The 13,116-nt window shown below is 39.7% G+C and overlaps 1 protein-coding gene across 24 annotated transcripts in view; it reads right to left on the bottom strand.

The window, feature by feature from the left end:
• Positions 1-13,116, bottom strand: part of MADD (MAP kinase activating death domain) — a 76,598-nt gene that overhangs the window by 17,856 nt on the left and 45,626 nt on the right. For 17 of the 24 annotated variants that reach the window (XR_011324832.1, XM_069784568.1, XM_069784584.1 and 14 more), the window contains 8 exons: positions 10,648-10,745; positions 10,241-10,324; positions 7,147-7,305; positions 5,342-5,450; positions 4,721-4,783; positions 4,227-4,347; positions 2,966-3,071; positions 388-498 (listed from right to left, as the gene is read on the bottom strand). Coding sequence is in view for 23 of the 24 variants with exons in the window: in XM_069784568.1 (XP_069640669.1) it covers positions 388-498; positions 2,966-3,071; positions 4,227-4,347; positions 4,721-4,783; positions 5,342-5,450; positions 7,147-7,305; positions 10,241-10,324; positions 10,648-10,745 (851 nt within the window). In the remaining variant the exon portion in view is untranslated. The remainder of the gene's footprint in view (positions 1-387; positions 499-2,965; positions 3,072-4,226; positions 4,348-4,720; positions 4,784-5,341; positions 5,451-7,146; positions 7,306-10,240; positions 10,325-10,647; positions 10,746-13,116) is intronic. The other 7 variants (XM_069784575.1, XM_069784580.1, XM_069784583.1 and 4 more) reach the window with 1 other exon arrangement.

The raw sequence follows: 13,116 nt of genomic DNA, 5'->3' as shown, positions 1-13,116 counted from the left end.
TTTTGTATAGAAACTGATTGCTACAAGTCTTATAATGACCTGGAAACTGATGGAAAACTAAACACTTGTTACAGTCATAGTAAAAATGAAGGTTCCCACCCACAAAAGTGATATTAAGAAAACATTAGGGTTGCATAGAACTGTGGTACTGAAGTGTCACGTTTATACATCTTTTTATTGCAGTTCTAACTGGTAACTGCATAACATAATATTATAAACAGTCATACAATCGCTGTCTTTATTCTATACATGTGAAGACAGTATTTAATAATTCAGTTTCATTATTTTTAAATTAGTGTTGCAGAGCATTTGTAGAAGAATTTTCAGATAATTTTTTTCCTCCACTGTAGCTCCAACAGATACATCACTCATCACTGTTTTACTTACCAGATTGGCAAGTTTGTCTAGAATATCATTTATTTGCTGGCTGTGTACCAATCCAATATGTGATTTTCCCATTAGACGACGCACCTTTTTCCTAATATCATTCTTGTTCACCTGGAAGGCAGATACAAAGGCAGTTACGTACTCTCCTCTGTTCACAGGTGGCAACTTCTATCTCCCATCTCCCAAAATCAACATATCTTGGTTTTCATTGCTAAGACAGCAAAACAACTGATCTCCAGCTCAGTCATGCTAGGGCTTCTTCAGCCCAGCAGTACAAGCAGAAGCTGCTCGTACACCACTCTTCCCAGCTACTGGGCAAGTGATAGCGTGCACAACAGATTTCCTGCCCACTCTTGCACAAGAGCAGCAATTCCACTACCACCCACTTCCAACTACTGACATCAAAAGCCTCAGTTCTCCATGTTGCCACTCATGTGATGAGTCTCATCTGCCAGGCTAGCTTCTCCACCTCTTCCTCTGCAAAAAGTTGATTTAGTCAACTGTGGAGCCCTCAGCACAAGAAATATTAACACAAAGGCATTATGTCTTTCAGAATTCTCACTCTTTCATTATCTGTTTCCTGGTCACTAGGCCACAGCTCTAACATTTCCATATAGTCCTCAAACAGCAGCAGGTTCCTCCTGAAGACAAGCTGCAGGGAAGCTCAGAAGCAAAACATTTCTGCCTCAGGTGTCATTTCAAAAGGCTATTATGAATGCCAGCCTTTGACACTTAAGGCTTCAAGACAGTACACTCATGCTTGAGCGCCGACTTCAAGCTAGATTGGACATTCTTTTTAATCATAATGTGATTATGACCTTAATGATACAGAGCACACAAAACAAACTCAACCTGCGTCCTTCCTTTGGCAAGAGTTCTTTGCACTTGAAAGAAAGCATTGTGATTTTCAAGAATTTTTTAGGTAAAAACTACTGGACTCTGCTATCCCAAAACAAGAACATAAATTAAAATACCAAGGTGTTGGGTTTGGAGGATTATGCGTCCCTTGATAGCTCAGAAGAATCTGCCTCTCTAGCAACAGAAGGCCTTCCAACTTTGCAGTTTCTACTAGAAGCTACCCTAAGATGAAATACCTCCGTACAGTCTTTAGTCTCTTAAAGCCTTCACTCTAGTTGCTTGAAAAAAATCCTATAAACAAATAATATATACCAAATTCTAGATCCACCACCTTTTATCCCAAAACTGATTATCGGGGGGGGGGGGGGGGTAACCACAATAATGGAAAAAAACCCAACACCCCACAACCCTTCTTTTGCCCAGTCCTTCATCCCATCCTTACTGTTGAGCATCTCTGAAGATGCACTGAAAGAAACAGTATTTTTATCACAACTCTTAGATCCCCTATATTGCCTTTTCATCTATAAGTGATAGGCCCAGAGTGATATCATTTTCAAAGGCATAATATTCTGTTTGCCTCCTTATCCCTTTCCACCAGGAAACTTTTCTTGGGGATCTGATTATTTTCACCACACCAAGACACTATTCCTCTCTGGGACTAAGTCTGTCGACATCTCTCATTAAACAACCTTTTGAAACCAATATTACTTGCTCTCCTTTTGCATCCTTTGATGAAAGTAGCTGCAGTGGTTATTAATTCTGCTCTAAGTATTGCAGCAATGCAAGTCCTAATAGCCAAATCCCACAGTCATCTTCTGAAACAAACTCATTCCAGGTATACTCAAATCCCGTCTTAAAACTTACCTTCACATTCCATTTATGTCAGGAAAAAAAAATCAATAACTTCTTTCTCTCTCCTCACTGCCTCCCCCCCCACCCCACCCCAAAATTCCATACAATAACTTCTTCTACTGGTTGGGTTTCAAACATTCTTTATCTATGGAATGATGTCTCACCTCCTCATTTAAACACTGAAATTTATCAAACTATCATCTGCGTACAGCTATTCTTACTGTCAAGCTGTTGCACTGGACAGCACAATGCATCAAATCTGTTACAGGTAAAACCACACACATAAGCTGGTTCTAAACATGACAAAAATTTTAGAAGATTGATTTTCCAGTGACTTTGAGGGAGGATTTGGACCATCTAAGAAATTATTCAGTCTAAAAGAAAGATATTGCTAGTAGCCACCTGCAGCATTAAGGTGCATACAGACGATGCTGAGGAAAAAAGGGTTGCTTACTAGTAATGGCAAATTTCATGTTAAGTTATTGGTACGCATATTCACAATCTGCTCACATTTGGAATTTGCAGCTGTGAGGAAATCAGATTAGAAGATGCTCTCTACTTAATTTATCACCCACACTTAAAAATAACAATGTCCTCTAAAGTTATTAGTAGAAATAGTAAATTTCTATTTTAAATGGCAATGTATATGCATACCCATAGCATAGAACTGTGTAAATTCAGACAATATATCTCAAAGAATCTCCAGGTACTGAAGTAATTTTTTCGTTAAGATTAGGGAATGTTTTATAACATTCTTTTATACTTCACTGTTCTGGGCTCTGTGAACAGACATGTATGGTTTCAAGACAACACCAACAAAATATACTGCTGACATCTGAGCAGTGATCTATTAAAAAGAAAGAGTCACCTTTATCATAAGCATATAAGCAATCATATTATGCAGCAGTGTAGCCAACAAGCGGTCTTCATCGTCCTCCAAACGCTTTCGATCATGTTCTCCCAGGGAAAGGTACCTGCAAGAAGAGCTAGATCTGAGGCAGACTCACAGGCATTGTTCATCCAATTCGTTAAAGCACTGGCAAAAGACAGAGCACTATTTGTAAAGTGTAGGGCAAATAAAACCTCCAAAACCACTAAGCCAAATGGGCATTTTCCAGGAAAACACTATGATCACTAATTAAAAATTTCCATTAATTATCAACTAGTTGAAGTAAATAACATCTGCTCAGTGGGAAAGTTCTCAGTGGTCTGCTGGGCTTACCCATTTCCTCTTTTCTGCAGTCACAGCTCCATGACAATTACAACTGCCAGAAGAACAAGTGACTCTGTACAAGAGCTACCTGCCTTTAGAGCTTAAATGCAGCTGAAAGGCAGAAGTAAACTGATGAAGGAAACACAGGCACTCTCTTTTTCCAATAAGGTAAGTAGATTGTGGAAAAAGAAACAGTTTTCAAACTAGCACCCCATAAACTAGTTCTTATTTTGGCTACCAGATCCCATGTTACATGATAGCATGGGTGTAGGTGGTACAGTGGTAGACAGAGCAGAGAATGATCAGATATTAACAGAGCTGAAGCGAGGGGGAAACCACAAAACAAGCAGGTAGTAAAGAGTGAGATCTTGGAAGTAGTCTAGCTTTAAGCGACCACACAGATATTTCTAGAGAGTGGTTCCCTTGTGGGTTTTTTGTTTGTTTCTTTTAACTACAAACTCTAAAGTAGAAACACCTATAAGTTACTTTGCGTTTTGAGAAGGCTCAAGATGCAGTTTCTGAAGACATTTAATTCTTTCACTTTATGTCAACAAACTGATATCTTCCTTTATTCCAATATATAGTCATCTTGCCACAGAAACCTCTTGCTTTACTACTAATCTAGTCTATTCCACCTATTCATACTGTGATTATGCTTATATTATCCATTTCTCTAGAAATATCACCTCTCCACAAGAGTTAAAAGATACATGTCACAACTGAAGATAGTATTTCAGTATCAGGAGATACTGGCCAGCACAGAGACAAAAGGCTCACTTTCGAACAGTCAAGTATAGTAACAAGGTTTACAAAGTGACAATAGCATGTTCAGCAGAATTAAAAAAAATTTTTTTTTTAACTATTTCAGCCCAAGGTGAAACAATGAGGAGGAAAGAGGTCTGCTAAAGAACTTTACCTGTCAATCATCTCCTGAGGTCCCTGGTCCATCCCCATTCCTTCTCTCTCTAACATCACAGCATCCAAAAAAGCATCTTCCCAGAACTGCATCTGGTCCCACAAGGTTGAACGCTCTTTGCCTATGCAACGTATACAAAAATTAAGCATTTATTCCATTTACTCCAGTCAAATACTTTAGTTCCTGATCCTTCCCACTCCTTGAAAATACCATAAGCCAACACACAATTAATCCATATTAAAAAAAAAAAAAAGTTACTTTTAAACCACAAGCAATATCACAACTGAAGGAAAGTGTGAAAGAGAAGAAGAGACACATCTCTCATTCTAATTCAGGGCATAATCTTTTCAAACCCTTACACAGAAGTACCTCTCATCTCTATTCTTTAAGGAGTATATCTTCTTCCATATACTTTTAACACTGCCCGAAAGACAGAAATATCTTACACAAACACAGATCACGGCAAACACACAGAGAAGTGGAAAGATTATTACTCATAGAGAAGGTTTCCATTGCAGCATCCTCTAACTGGTCCCAGACAGATCCTTTATCCCTACCTGCACCATTCCAAGCAGGTAGCAATGATAAATGGAAAGGATGAAAAACACAGGAAAAGAGAGCTCTTAATTAACAGCAAGTCCAGATGAAATACATTTCAAAAAAGCCAATATACTCTTAATTCAAGGATACACTTGAAGGCCATTAGTATTCTGAGTTTAGTAGCCCTCTGTTCAATAACTTAAACTGAAGGATCTTTTTTCAAAATCAGTAATACATTTTAGCCTTTCATGCATAGCTAAGTAAGTTCCTTCTCCCCTTCTTCCAACAGCTTAAAGAATTCACGTTCAAGAGCAGCAAGAGACTTAGACAAACTACATTTTATGCAAACTACACCACTCACACCCATCTCCTTTTATTCCATCTCCCCTTATTCAACCTCCCTGGCAAATCTTTGGCTTTACTCTGAATGGCCTGATGCGGCCTCCTACCAGTATGGACAACAGTAAGTGGTTAAAAACAGTCTCTGGGAATGTAAAAATTCCTGTCTGCTCCAGACATGACTCCACCTAACTTCAGTCTAAAAGATCCCCTCCCCACAAAAAAAAATAGTTTACCCAGAAGTCCTTCATAGAGATAGACACGTTGGTTCCCATCCTCTGGACCTCTCCCTGGAGTACCACCTTTGCTATCCTTCACACTCTGCTTCAGGTTGTGAGACTTCGCCTGAAAATAATACAAGGAGCTGTCAGACAATTTAACTCTGCACCCTGCAGGGCTGTTTCTTGCAGTCCACTATTGTGCTTAACAGATGCAGTTTGCAATCTATACTTCATAGACGCTTCTCCCACAAATGTTCACAAAACTAATAAATTATTCTGTTCAAAGAGCAAGGTAATACACTTAAAAGTCCAGAGTCTGACAAAGGAAAAACAAAGAGAGACAGATAGAGAAATCAAAATGCGGAGGAAGCAAAATGCTTCCCTGAAGGAAAACTGATACAAAACAAGAAAAAGCTAAACCTCTTCTGTCATCCCCCATATTTCAAGCTTATGCAGTAAGTTTGCCCAAATTTTAATAGCAAATCTTTCCCACTGTTTAGGAAATAGCTGAGTATCACTGTCATTGTGCAGATTGTGAGGAATAAAGGAAGAAATATGCAGCTTGCTCAGGACTACACAGAAAATGGATATTCACAAACAGAATAAGATTACCCAAGCTGTATTTCACATTCAGACTTTACAGGTTTCATTTACCATTCAAAAAGGTATGAAATTAAGCAAATGATTACATATCATCATGTCTGAAGAACTGTGCGCTCAGACTACCAGCCAGCAGGAACTGAGATAAAACTGGCCCATCTATTTCTCTCCCACCAGCTAAATTATGGTGCAATACTTGACATTCACCATACATCATATATACCCATTATCTTTGTTCTGTTGCAAGGGTTCTTAAAATTCCATTTAATTTCATTAATCAAGTAGAAAAAAATAAGTGTTTAAAAAGAAGTCTAGCTCTTTAGTAACTGAGAAGACACCCTCTTGCAGCTAAATAAGCAGACATGTTTACATCATTTTCATGCTTTTAGAAGAAATCTGCAATGAAGCACAATGATTTGTTTGTTGCTTAAAATTAGAAGTAGAAGCCCTGTAAATGCTTTTACAGTCTTATGAGGATTATTAAATAATGAACACAGTGAGACCAAATCTTAAGGCATTGCAAGTTGTTTTCATATCTGGCTGACAGCTTGACTTAGCCAAATCAAGCACATAATTATTTCCTTTGTAAGATGTAGGTTAGAGGTTATACCTGATAATCAAGGACTTTAAAAAAAAAAAAAAAAAGAACAAGAAGTGCTCTCAGATCATTTGAATTTTACTGCATACAGATCTTCCAACTAGGAAAATATATTTAAAAGTTATGATTACACTTCAAATAGGATTAAAGTAATGATTTAAAGAAACAGAATAACTGATAAACCTACAATGGGTCATCACTTTCCTGTATCAAACAGCTGCTTCTAAGAAACAGGAAATCTGTTCCTCTTAGGTAAGGTTGAACAATGCCCATTGATGTTGTTTTGCCTCTGAAGGGCAATTACATGTCCATTTGGTTGAGAGAAATATTGAATGGGGGGGAATTAAATATTGCTAGAGCCTGTAACATGCTGCGAGATGTGAATCCACTATTCTCACAGAACCATGTATTGCACAGGAAATGAAAAAAGGTACATGGATCCATACAAAATTACATCTTTAATATTTTAATATTGTAAGTCATTGCTGATTAACCCTTAGAACAGAATCAGAGATCCTCTTCCACACATGCACACACATTGAAATGATTACTATACAAGATTTAATTAAAAAAAAAAAAGGAAAAAAGAAAAATAAAAAAGTGAAGTCTGCAATGCCCTTACAAAGATAGAGCTAGTAGCAGAGTTTGTCTCAATTTCACTGTCTGACACAGTGCCTCTGGATCCTGTCAAATTGCCACCATTTTCCACACTCGGGCCATCACCAGCATTGCTACTCAAGTCACTGTCTGCTCCTAATGTCTCTCCAGAACTGTTACTAACCTGTGGAGAAAAATAAAGAAGTTACCTTCAAAAGACAAAGACACGGTGGAGAGAAAAGTTGTAAAATGTTTCTTCTTAAGGCACAAAATACGAAGCTGTACAAATGAAGGCCACATTTGCCTTTTCTCCTTCAGTAACATTATCTTTTAATCAAATCCTACTCTGCAGAAAAAGGAAGACTCAAAAAGCCCTTCAGAAAAATCACAAAACTGTTTAGGTTGGAAAGGATCTGTCAAGATTACCTATAGACAAGCCCCCCTGTTCAAGCAGGGTCAGCTAGAGTACGTTGCTGAGGACCATGTCCAGTCAGGTTTTTAAAATCTCCACAGACGGAGAATCCACAGATTTCCTGTGCTTGAATTTTTGTGTTGACTGCCTCTGGTCCTACCAGTGGGTACTACTGAGAAGAGTCTGGCTCCCTTGCCTTCATTCCCTCTCATCAGGTATTTATACCCATTGATAAGATCCCCCCAAGCCTTCTCTTCTCCAGGCTGAAGAGCCCCAGCTCTCTCAGCCTCTCCTCTCATGAAAGATGCTCCAGTCCCTTAATTGTCTTTGTGGCCCTGAGCTGGACTCACTCCAGTAAGGCCTTATCTTTCTTGTACTGGAGAGCCCAGAACTGGACATAATACTCTAGATGCAGCCTCACCGGTGCTGAGTAAAGTGGAAGGATCACCTTGCTCGACCTGCTGACGCTTTTCCTAATACAGCCCAGAATACCATTGGCCTTTTCTGCCACAAGGGTGCATTGCTGGCTCACGGTCAGCTTGTTGTCCACCAGGAACCCAACGTTCTTCCCAGCAAAGCTGCTTTCTAGCTGGTCAGCCCCCAGTGTGTACTGGTGCCTGGGGTTATTCCTCCCTAGATGTAGAACTTGGAATTTTTGCCTTGTTGAACTTCATAGATTCCTCTCTGCCCAGTTCTCCAGCCTGTTGAGGCCCCTCTGAATGGTGGCACAATCATCTTGTGTGTCAGTCACTCCTCCCAGTTTTATATCATCTGTGAACTTGCCCTGTACCATCATTCAGGTCATCAGTGAAGATGCTGAACAGTACTGGCCCCAGTACTGACCCCAGGGGTACACCACTAGTAACTTGTCTCCGGCTGGACTTTGTGCCACTGATCACAACCCTCCGGGCTATTGTTCAGCCAGTTTTCAGTCCACCTCACTGTCCACTTACCTAACCCATACTCTGTCAGCTTGTCTATGTTACAGGAGACAGTGTCATAAGCTTTACAGAAGTTGAGGTAAACAACAGCTGCTGCTCTCCCCTCATCCACCAAGCTAGCCATCTCATTGTGGAAGGCTATCATGTTGGGTTAACCATGCCTGCCCCTTTGTAAATCCATGATGACTAGTCCCATTCACCTTCTTGTCCTTCATGTGTTTGGAAACATTTTCTAGGAAGACTTTCTCCATCACCTTTCCCAAGGACAGAGGTGAGGCTGGCCAGCCTGTAGCTCCCCAGATCTTTCTTGTTGCCCTTCTTGAAGATAAAAGTAGTATTGGCTGTCTTCTAGTCTTCAGGAACCTCTCCTAATCACCATGACTGTTCAGAGACAATCAAGAGTGGCCTCACAATGTCATCAGCCAGCTCCCTCAGCACTTGTGGCTGCAGCCCCTCAGGAACCATGGGTTTACATATATCCAAGTTTGTTGAAGTGCTCCCTAGCCTGGTCATCCTCCACCAAGGGTAAGTCTTTCTCATTCCAGACTTTTCCTCTGGTTTCAGGGTCCTGGGATTCCTGAAGGCCAGTTTTACTGGTAAAGACTGAGGCAAAAAATGCCCCAAGTACCTCAATCTCTTCTACCTGTCACCAGTTCCCCTGCCGCATTCAGCAGCAGGCCCACGTTTTCCCTAGTCCTTTCACTTGCTGCTTATGTACTTGTAGAATCCTTTTTCCTGTTTCCATTCACACTCCTTGCCAGATTCAACTCTAGGTCCATATTGGCTTTCCTAACCCTATCCCTGCAAGATAAGACAGCAAATGTTTACTCCTCCTGGGTCACCTGCCCCTGCTTCCACCTCTTGTATACTTCCTTTTTATGTCTGAGTTCAGTTAGGACCTCTTTGCTTATCCATGCAGGCCTCCTACTGCCTTTGCTTTATTTCCTACTTGTTGGGATAGACCCTTCTGGAGCTTGGAGGAAGACATACCTGAATATCAAATAGCTCTTCTAGATCCCTCTTCTATCTGGGGCAGTATCCCATAGAATACAATTACTGGGTCCATTAGAGAAAGATAATCAGAGTATTATTCTTGTTACAGGCTGGGAAAAGATCATGGAAAGCCAGATATTCACAGGTATGCAGCAGTTTAGAGAAAAGAAAAACTAACAACAACAATAAAAAGCAAAGTTCCTTGGGTTTTATCCCTGGAATACGCCATATGAGATAACATGTGGTAGGGAGAAGGCTAATTTTTTTTTACTGAATGCATTCCTGCTACTTTTTCCCTCTAGGCCCTATAGTTGATCGGAAAGCAAGCAGACATTTTGATAAGATTCAAGTCCTTTAAGGTAATACCTCAGAAAGTTTGTTCTTGTTTTTAATGCATCAAGCAATCTGCCTTTTTTGCTCTCAGGTTACATTTTTAAATTTCTATTCTTTATAGATGGTTTATACACAACTAAGGCATATTTATCAAATTATTGCAATCCACCAGTTCCATAAATACACCAATATGTAGGAATATGTAACAGCAACAAGCACCATATATGAAGGATGCAATCTGCTAATAGAGCACTATGTATGTTCTGTCAGACACACGTGCTTGCCACCCACTTGGACACTCTGGAGAGAGAACTCATAGACATACATTATGCATGTGTGACAGTATGGAGCCATACCACACAAAATGTAGGCACAAAATGCCCTCCCCCACTTCAGCAAGCCGTGAATCACATCAAGATTTCACTTTGGGCATATCCTACCACTGTGCTAACTTCAGAATCCTGGCTTGTACTTCGGACCATAACTGCTGGTCCTCCACTGGGAATAGAGTCGAAATCACTCTTCTGCAATCCAAACATATAAAGGACAGGAAGAAAAGTCACATTAGTTTTTATCATAAGGAGAGAACATCATTTCCTGACCCTTTGGGGTCTTGAATCACATGCCTTACGCTTCCTTAGTTTATTTAGCCAGCCAAATACAAACTACTGCCTGCATGTCAAAAAGATCACGGGGTCATACAATTGAGAAGTTCGCAAACATCAGTCTCCTACAGGAAGGGGAGAAGAAATTTTACTGAATGAGCCTTTCAAGTATGCTCCAAGCCTAGAAGTCTTCCCACAATTAAGTAGTGAATAGCAGAATAGCAAGCATAGGAGCCACTGACCTGAGAACCTGAGGCCAAACTGAGGCCACTGTCTGCACTGATTTGGGATTTTTTCTCATCCGTTTCTCCCAAATCAAAGTGTTTCACACCTTCTGGCCCTGAACAAAGGAAAAAGTATATCATTACTGTACCAAGAAAAAACAGCATGGCAGAAAGCAGATGACAGACTGAAAGCAGGAACAGTACCAAGAAAACAAATTTGCTTTCTCATTCCTTTGATTTTTTTTTTTTATTCCTTGGTACTGTAAACAACAAGGCCAGCAGGACACATCTGCCATTCTTCAAACGTTAGTTTGAATTTCAAATACTCCAAAGTCATAGTCCAGGAGTGACTACCACTAAACAGTACCTTTGTTAGCCATTCAAGAGAGAAAAGAGGACAGACAAAGGTCAAGTAGCTTTCAGTTACAATAACACATGCAGACCAGTTGCCATTCAACTCTAGGAAGCCACTTCCTTTATTCTTGGTAAAATAAAATAAACCTATTTACTTAAAGTCAGAATCCTTTTTTGAACAGTTAATTTGCTCGAAGTCTTGGACTGAGTTTGTTTGGTTGCCCGCAGCAACTATCTAGGCAAAAAATCAGGCATTGGGCAACAAGAACATAAACAGCGACAACTGGTGTTACACCAGTAAGAATTTCAACGAAGAAGCTTGTATCATGCTGTACTTCGCAACATCCCCCAATTACATTAACAAATGGCTCTCCAGAGTTGGCAATCACGTAGGTCAGTAGTGAAAGAGGGAATCAGCAAGCTTTAAGTCATGCATTCATTAATCCGCCAATCCAAAAACAAAAAAGGGGAAAAGAAGATAAGGAACTTTATGTTCAATTTCCCATGCAGTTCTAGAATCATATAATCTGTTGTCCTCTGATGGGATGGCAGAAGGAAAAGAGAATGATGGAGAGGTAGAGCCTGAAAAGAAATCTGGATAAGCACTGAACGAGATAAATAACGAGGCAAGAAAAGAATGTGTTATAGACTGTACACAGAATGTCACTACTCTCAGAAAGGGGAAGAGACTGAATGCAACACTTCTGCCATATCCATATCTGCCAACTATTCAGTAACAGGAAGACATGATCAGCAGCTGGAATATTTGTATTATGTACCCATGACTATATCCAGTATGTAAGCAAACAATGACACTATTCTCTTAGAACCACTGATCACAATAACCTGGGAATTATGAACATGTTTGTATTATATGTAATATTAGAGAGGGTAAGACAGCGAAAAGGAAAGAAAAAGGGAAGGGAGGAGAGAGAGAGAAGGATAATATACAAAGATTTGTGGGAGTGAGTTTGAGATGGTATGTAAACTCATGAACAGCAAAGCCATAAGCGGGCTGTGCAGACCATACTAGCTTACTACTCGACCACCAATTCTCCATGTGAAGGGTTTTACAGAAAGTGTTCTTGATTTGTTATAGCATTCTGCCTAAAACCATATGCCTTAGTTACCATAAATGAAATCATCCAAGATTCTGAAAAAGTATAAACAAAAATTACAAAAATAAAAATAACTAAAAATATCCTTTCTAAGAATTTGGAATCTTATTTTCCACTGAAATATACATTGCTCACTTCTAGAGGTCTATTTCCACTCCTTCAAATGGCCACCATTTCTAGTTCTGAATAATGATGCAGCAAAATGTTTTATATCTCATTACTACAGCAAGAATACTAAACTTCAGCTGTGTGTACTTTAAGCAGTTTAAGAGTTCCCTGTCCCAACACATAATTCAGATATATTTCTGGCAATTTGACTTTTAAAGCAAGTGAAACTGACTGAAGCAGTTCAGGTATTTGACAGCTTTGGGCAGTACTGGTAACTGAGTTTGAGGAGCACAACAACCACAATCACATTGTTGTCACTATCAATTTACAGGCACTTACAAACCTCCCCTTCCCTTCTTTATGGAGTTGTATGTCTAATACACATAAAACACTAAAACCTCAATTTATCCCTCCCAATGTAGGCTCCTACCTGAAAGGCCTAGTTTGGGAGAGTAGGTGTGTTCATGTGCTATGTGTGTCTTACACACACTCCTACCTCAGCAGAAAGCAATTCAGATCTTACAGCAGAGGTGCCCCATTTGCCCCATTCTCTCTGAACTAACTCCAGATGCTCACTTGTGCTTAACTGAAGTATTTAACTGAGGACCCTAAAACTAATGTAGCAAATCCAGGCCTAGTCAGAATGTCAGGAATTTTCACCCTTAGCTATTAATCCTTCCCAACCTTCAGCCTTTAAAAGGGCATCAGCTCTGCAAAGTACAAACTACGCTTATGGTTAGGAAACACCTACCACATCATGGTTATTATAAACTAGCTATTGTCCTTACATCATGTGTTCCTATTTACAACAGTGATAACCAAAAGAGCAAAACCTTGTACTACACCTGCAGATAATATATATTCAATATTTTATTCAGTATCATATTTCAATAGATGTTAAGATTTG

The sequence above is a fragment of the Haliaeetus albicilla genome, chromosome 5 (assembly GCF_947461875.1).
Source record: "Haliaeetus albicilla chromosome 5, bHalAlb1.1, whole genome shotgun sequence".
In the NCBI taxonomy this organism is placed as follows: Eukaryota; Metazoa; Chordata; class Aves; order Accipitriformes; family Accipitridae; genus Haliaeetus; species Haliaeetus albicilla.
Note: the sequence above shows the minus strand (reverse complement) of the source record. Positions and strands in the feature narration are given on the sequence as shown.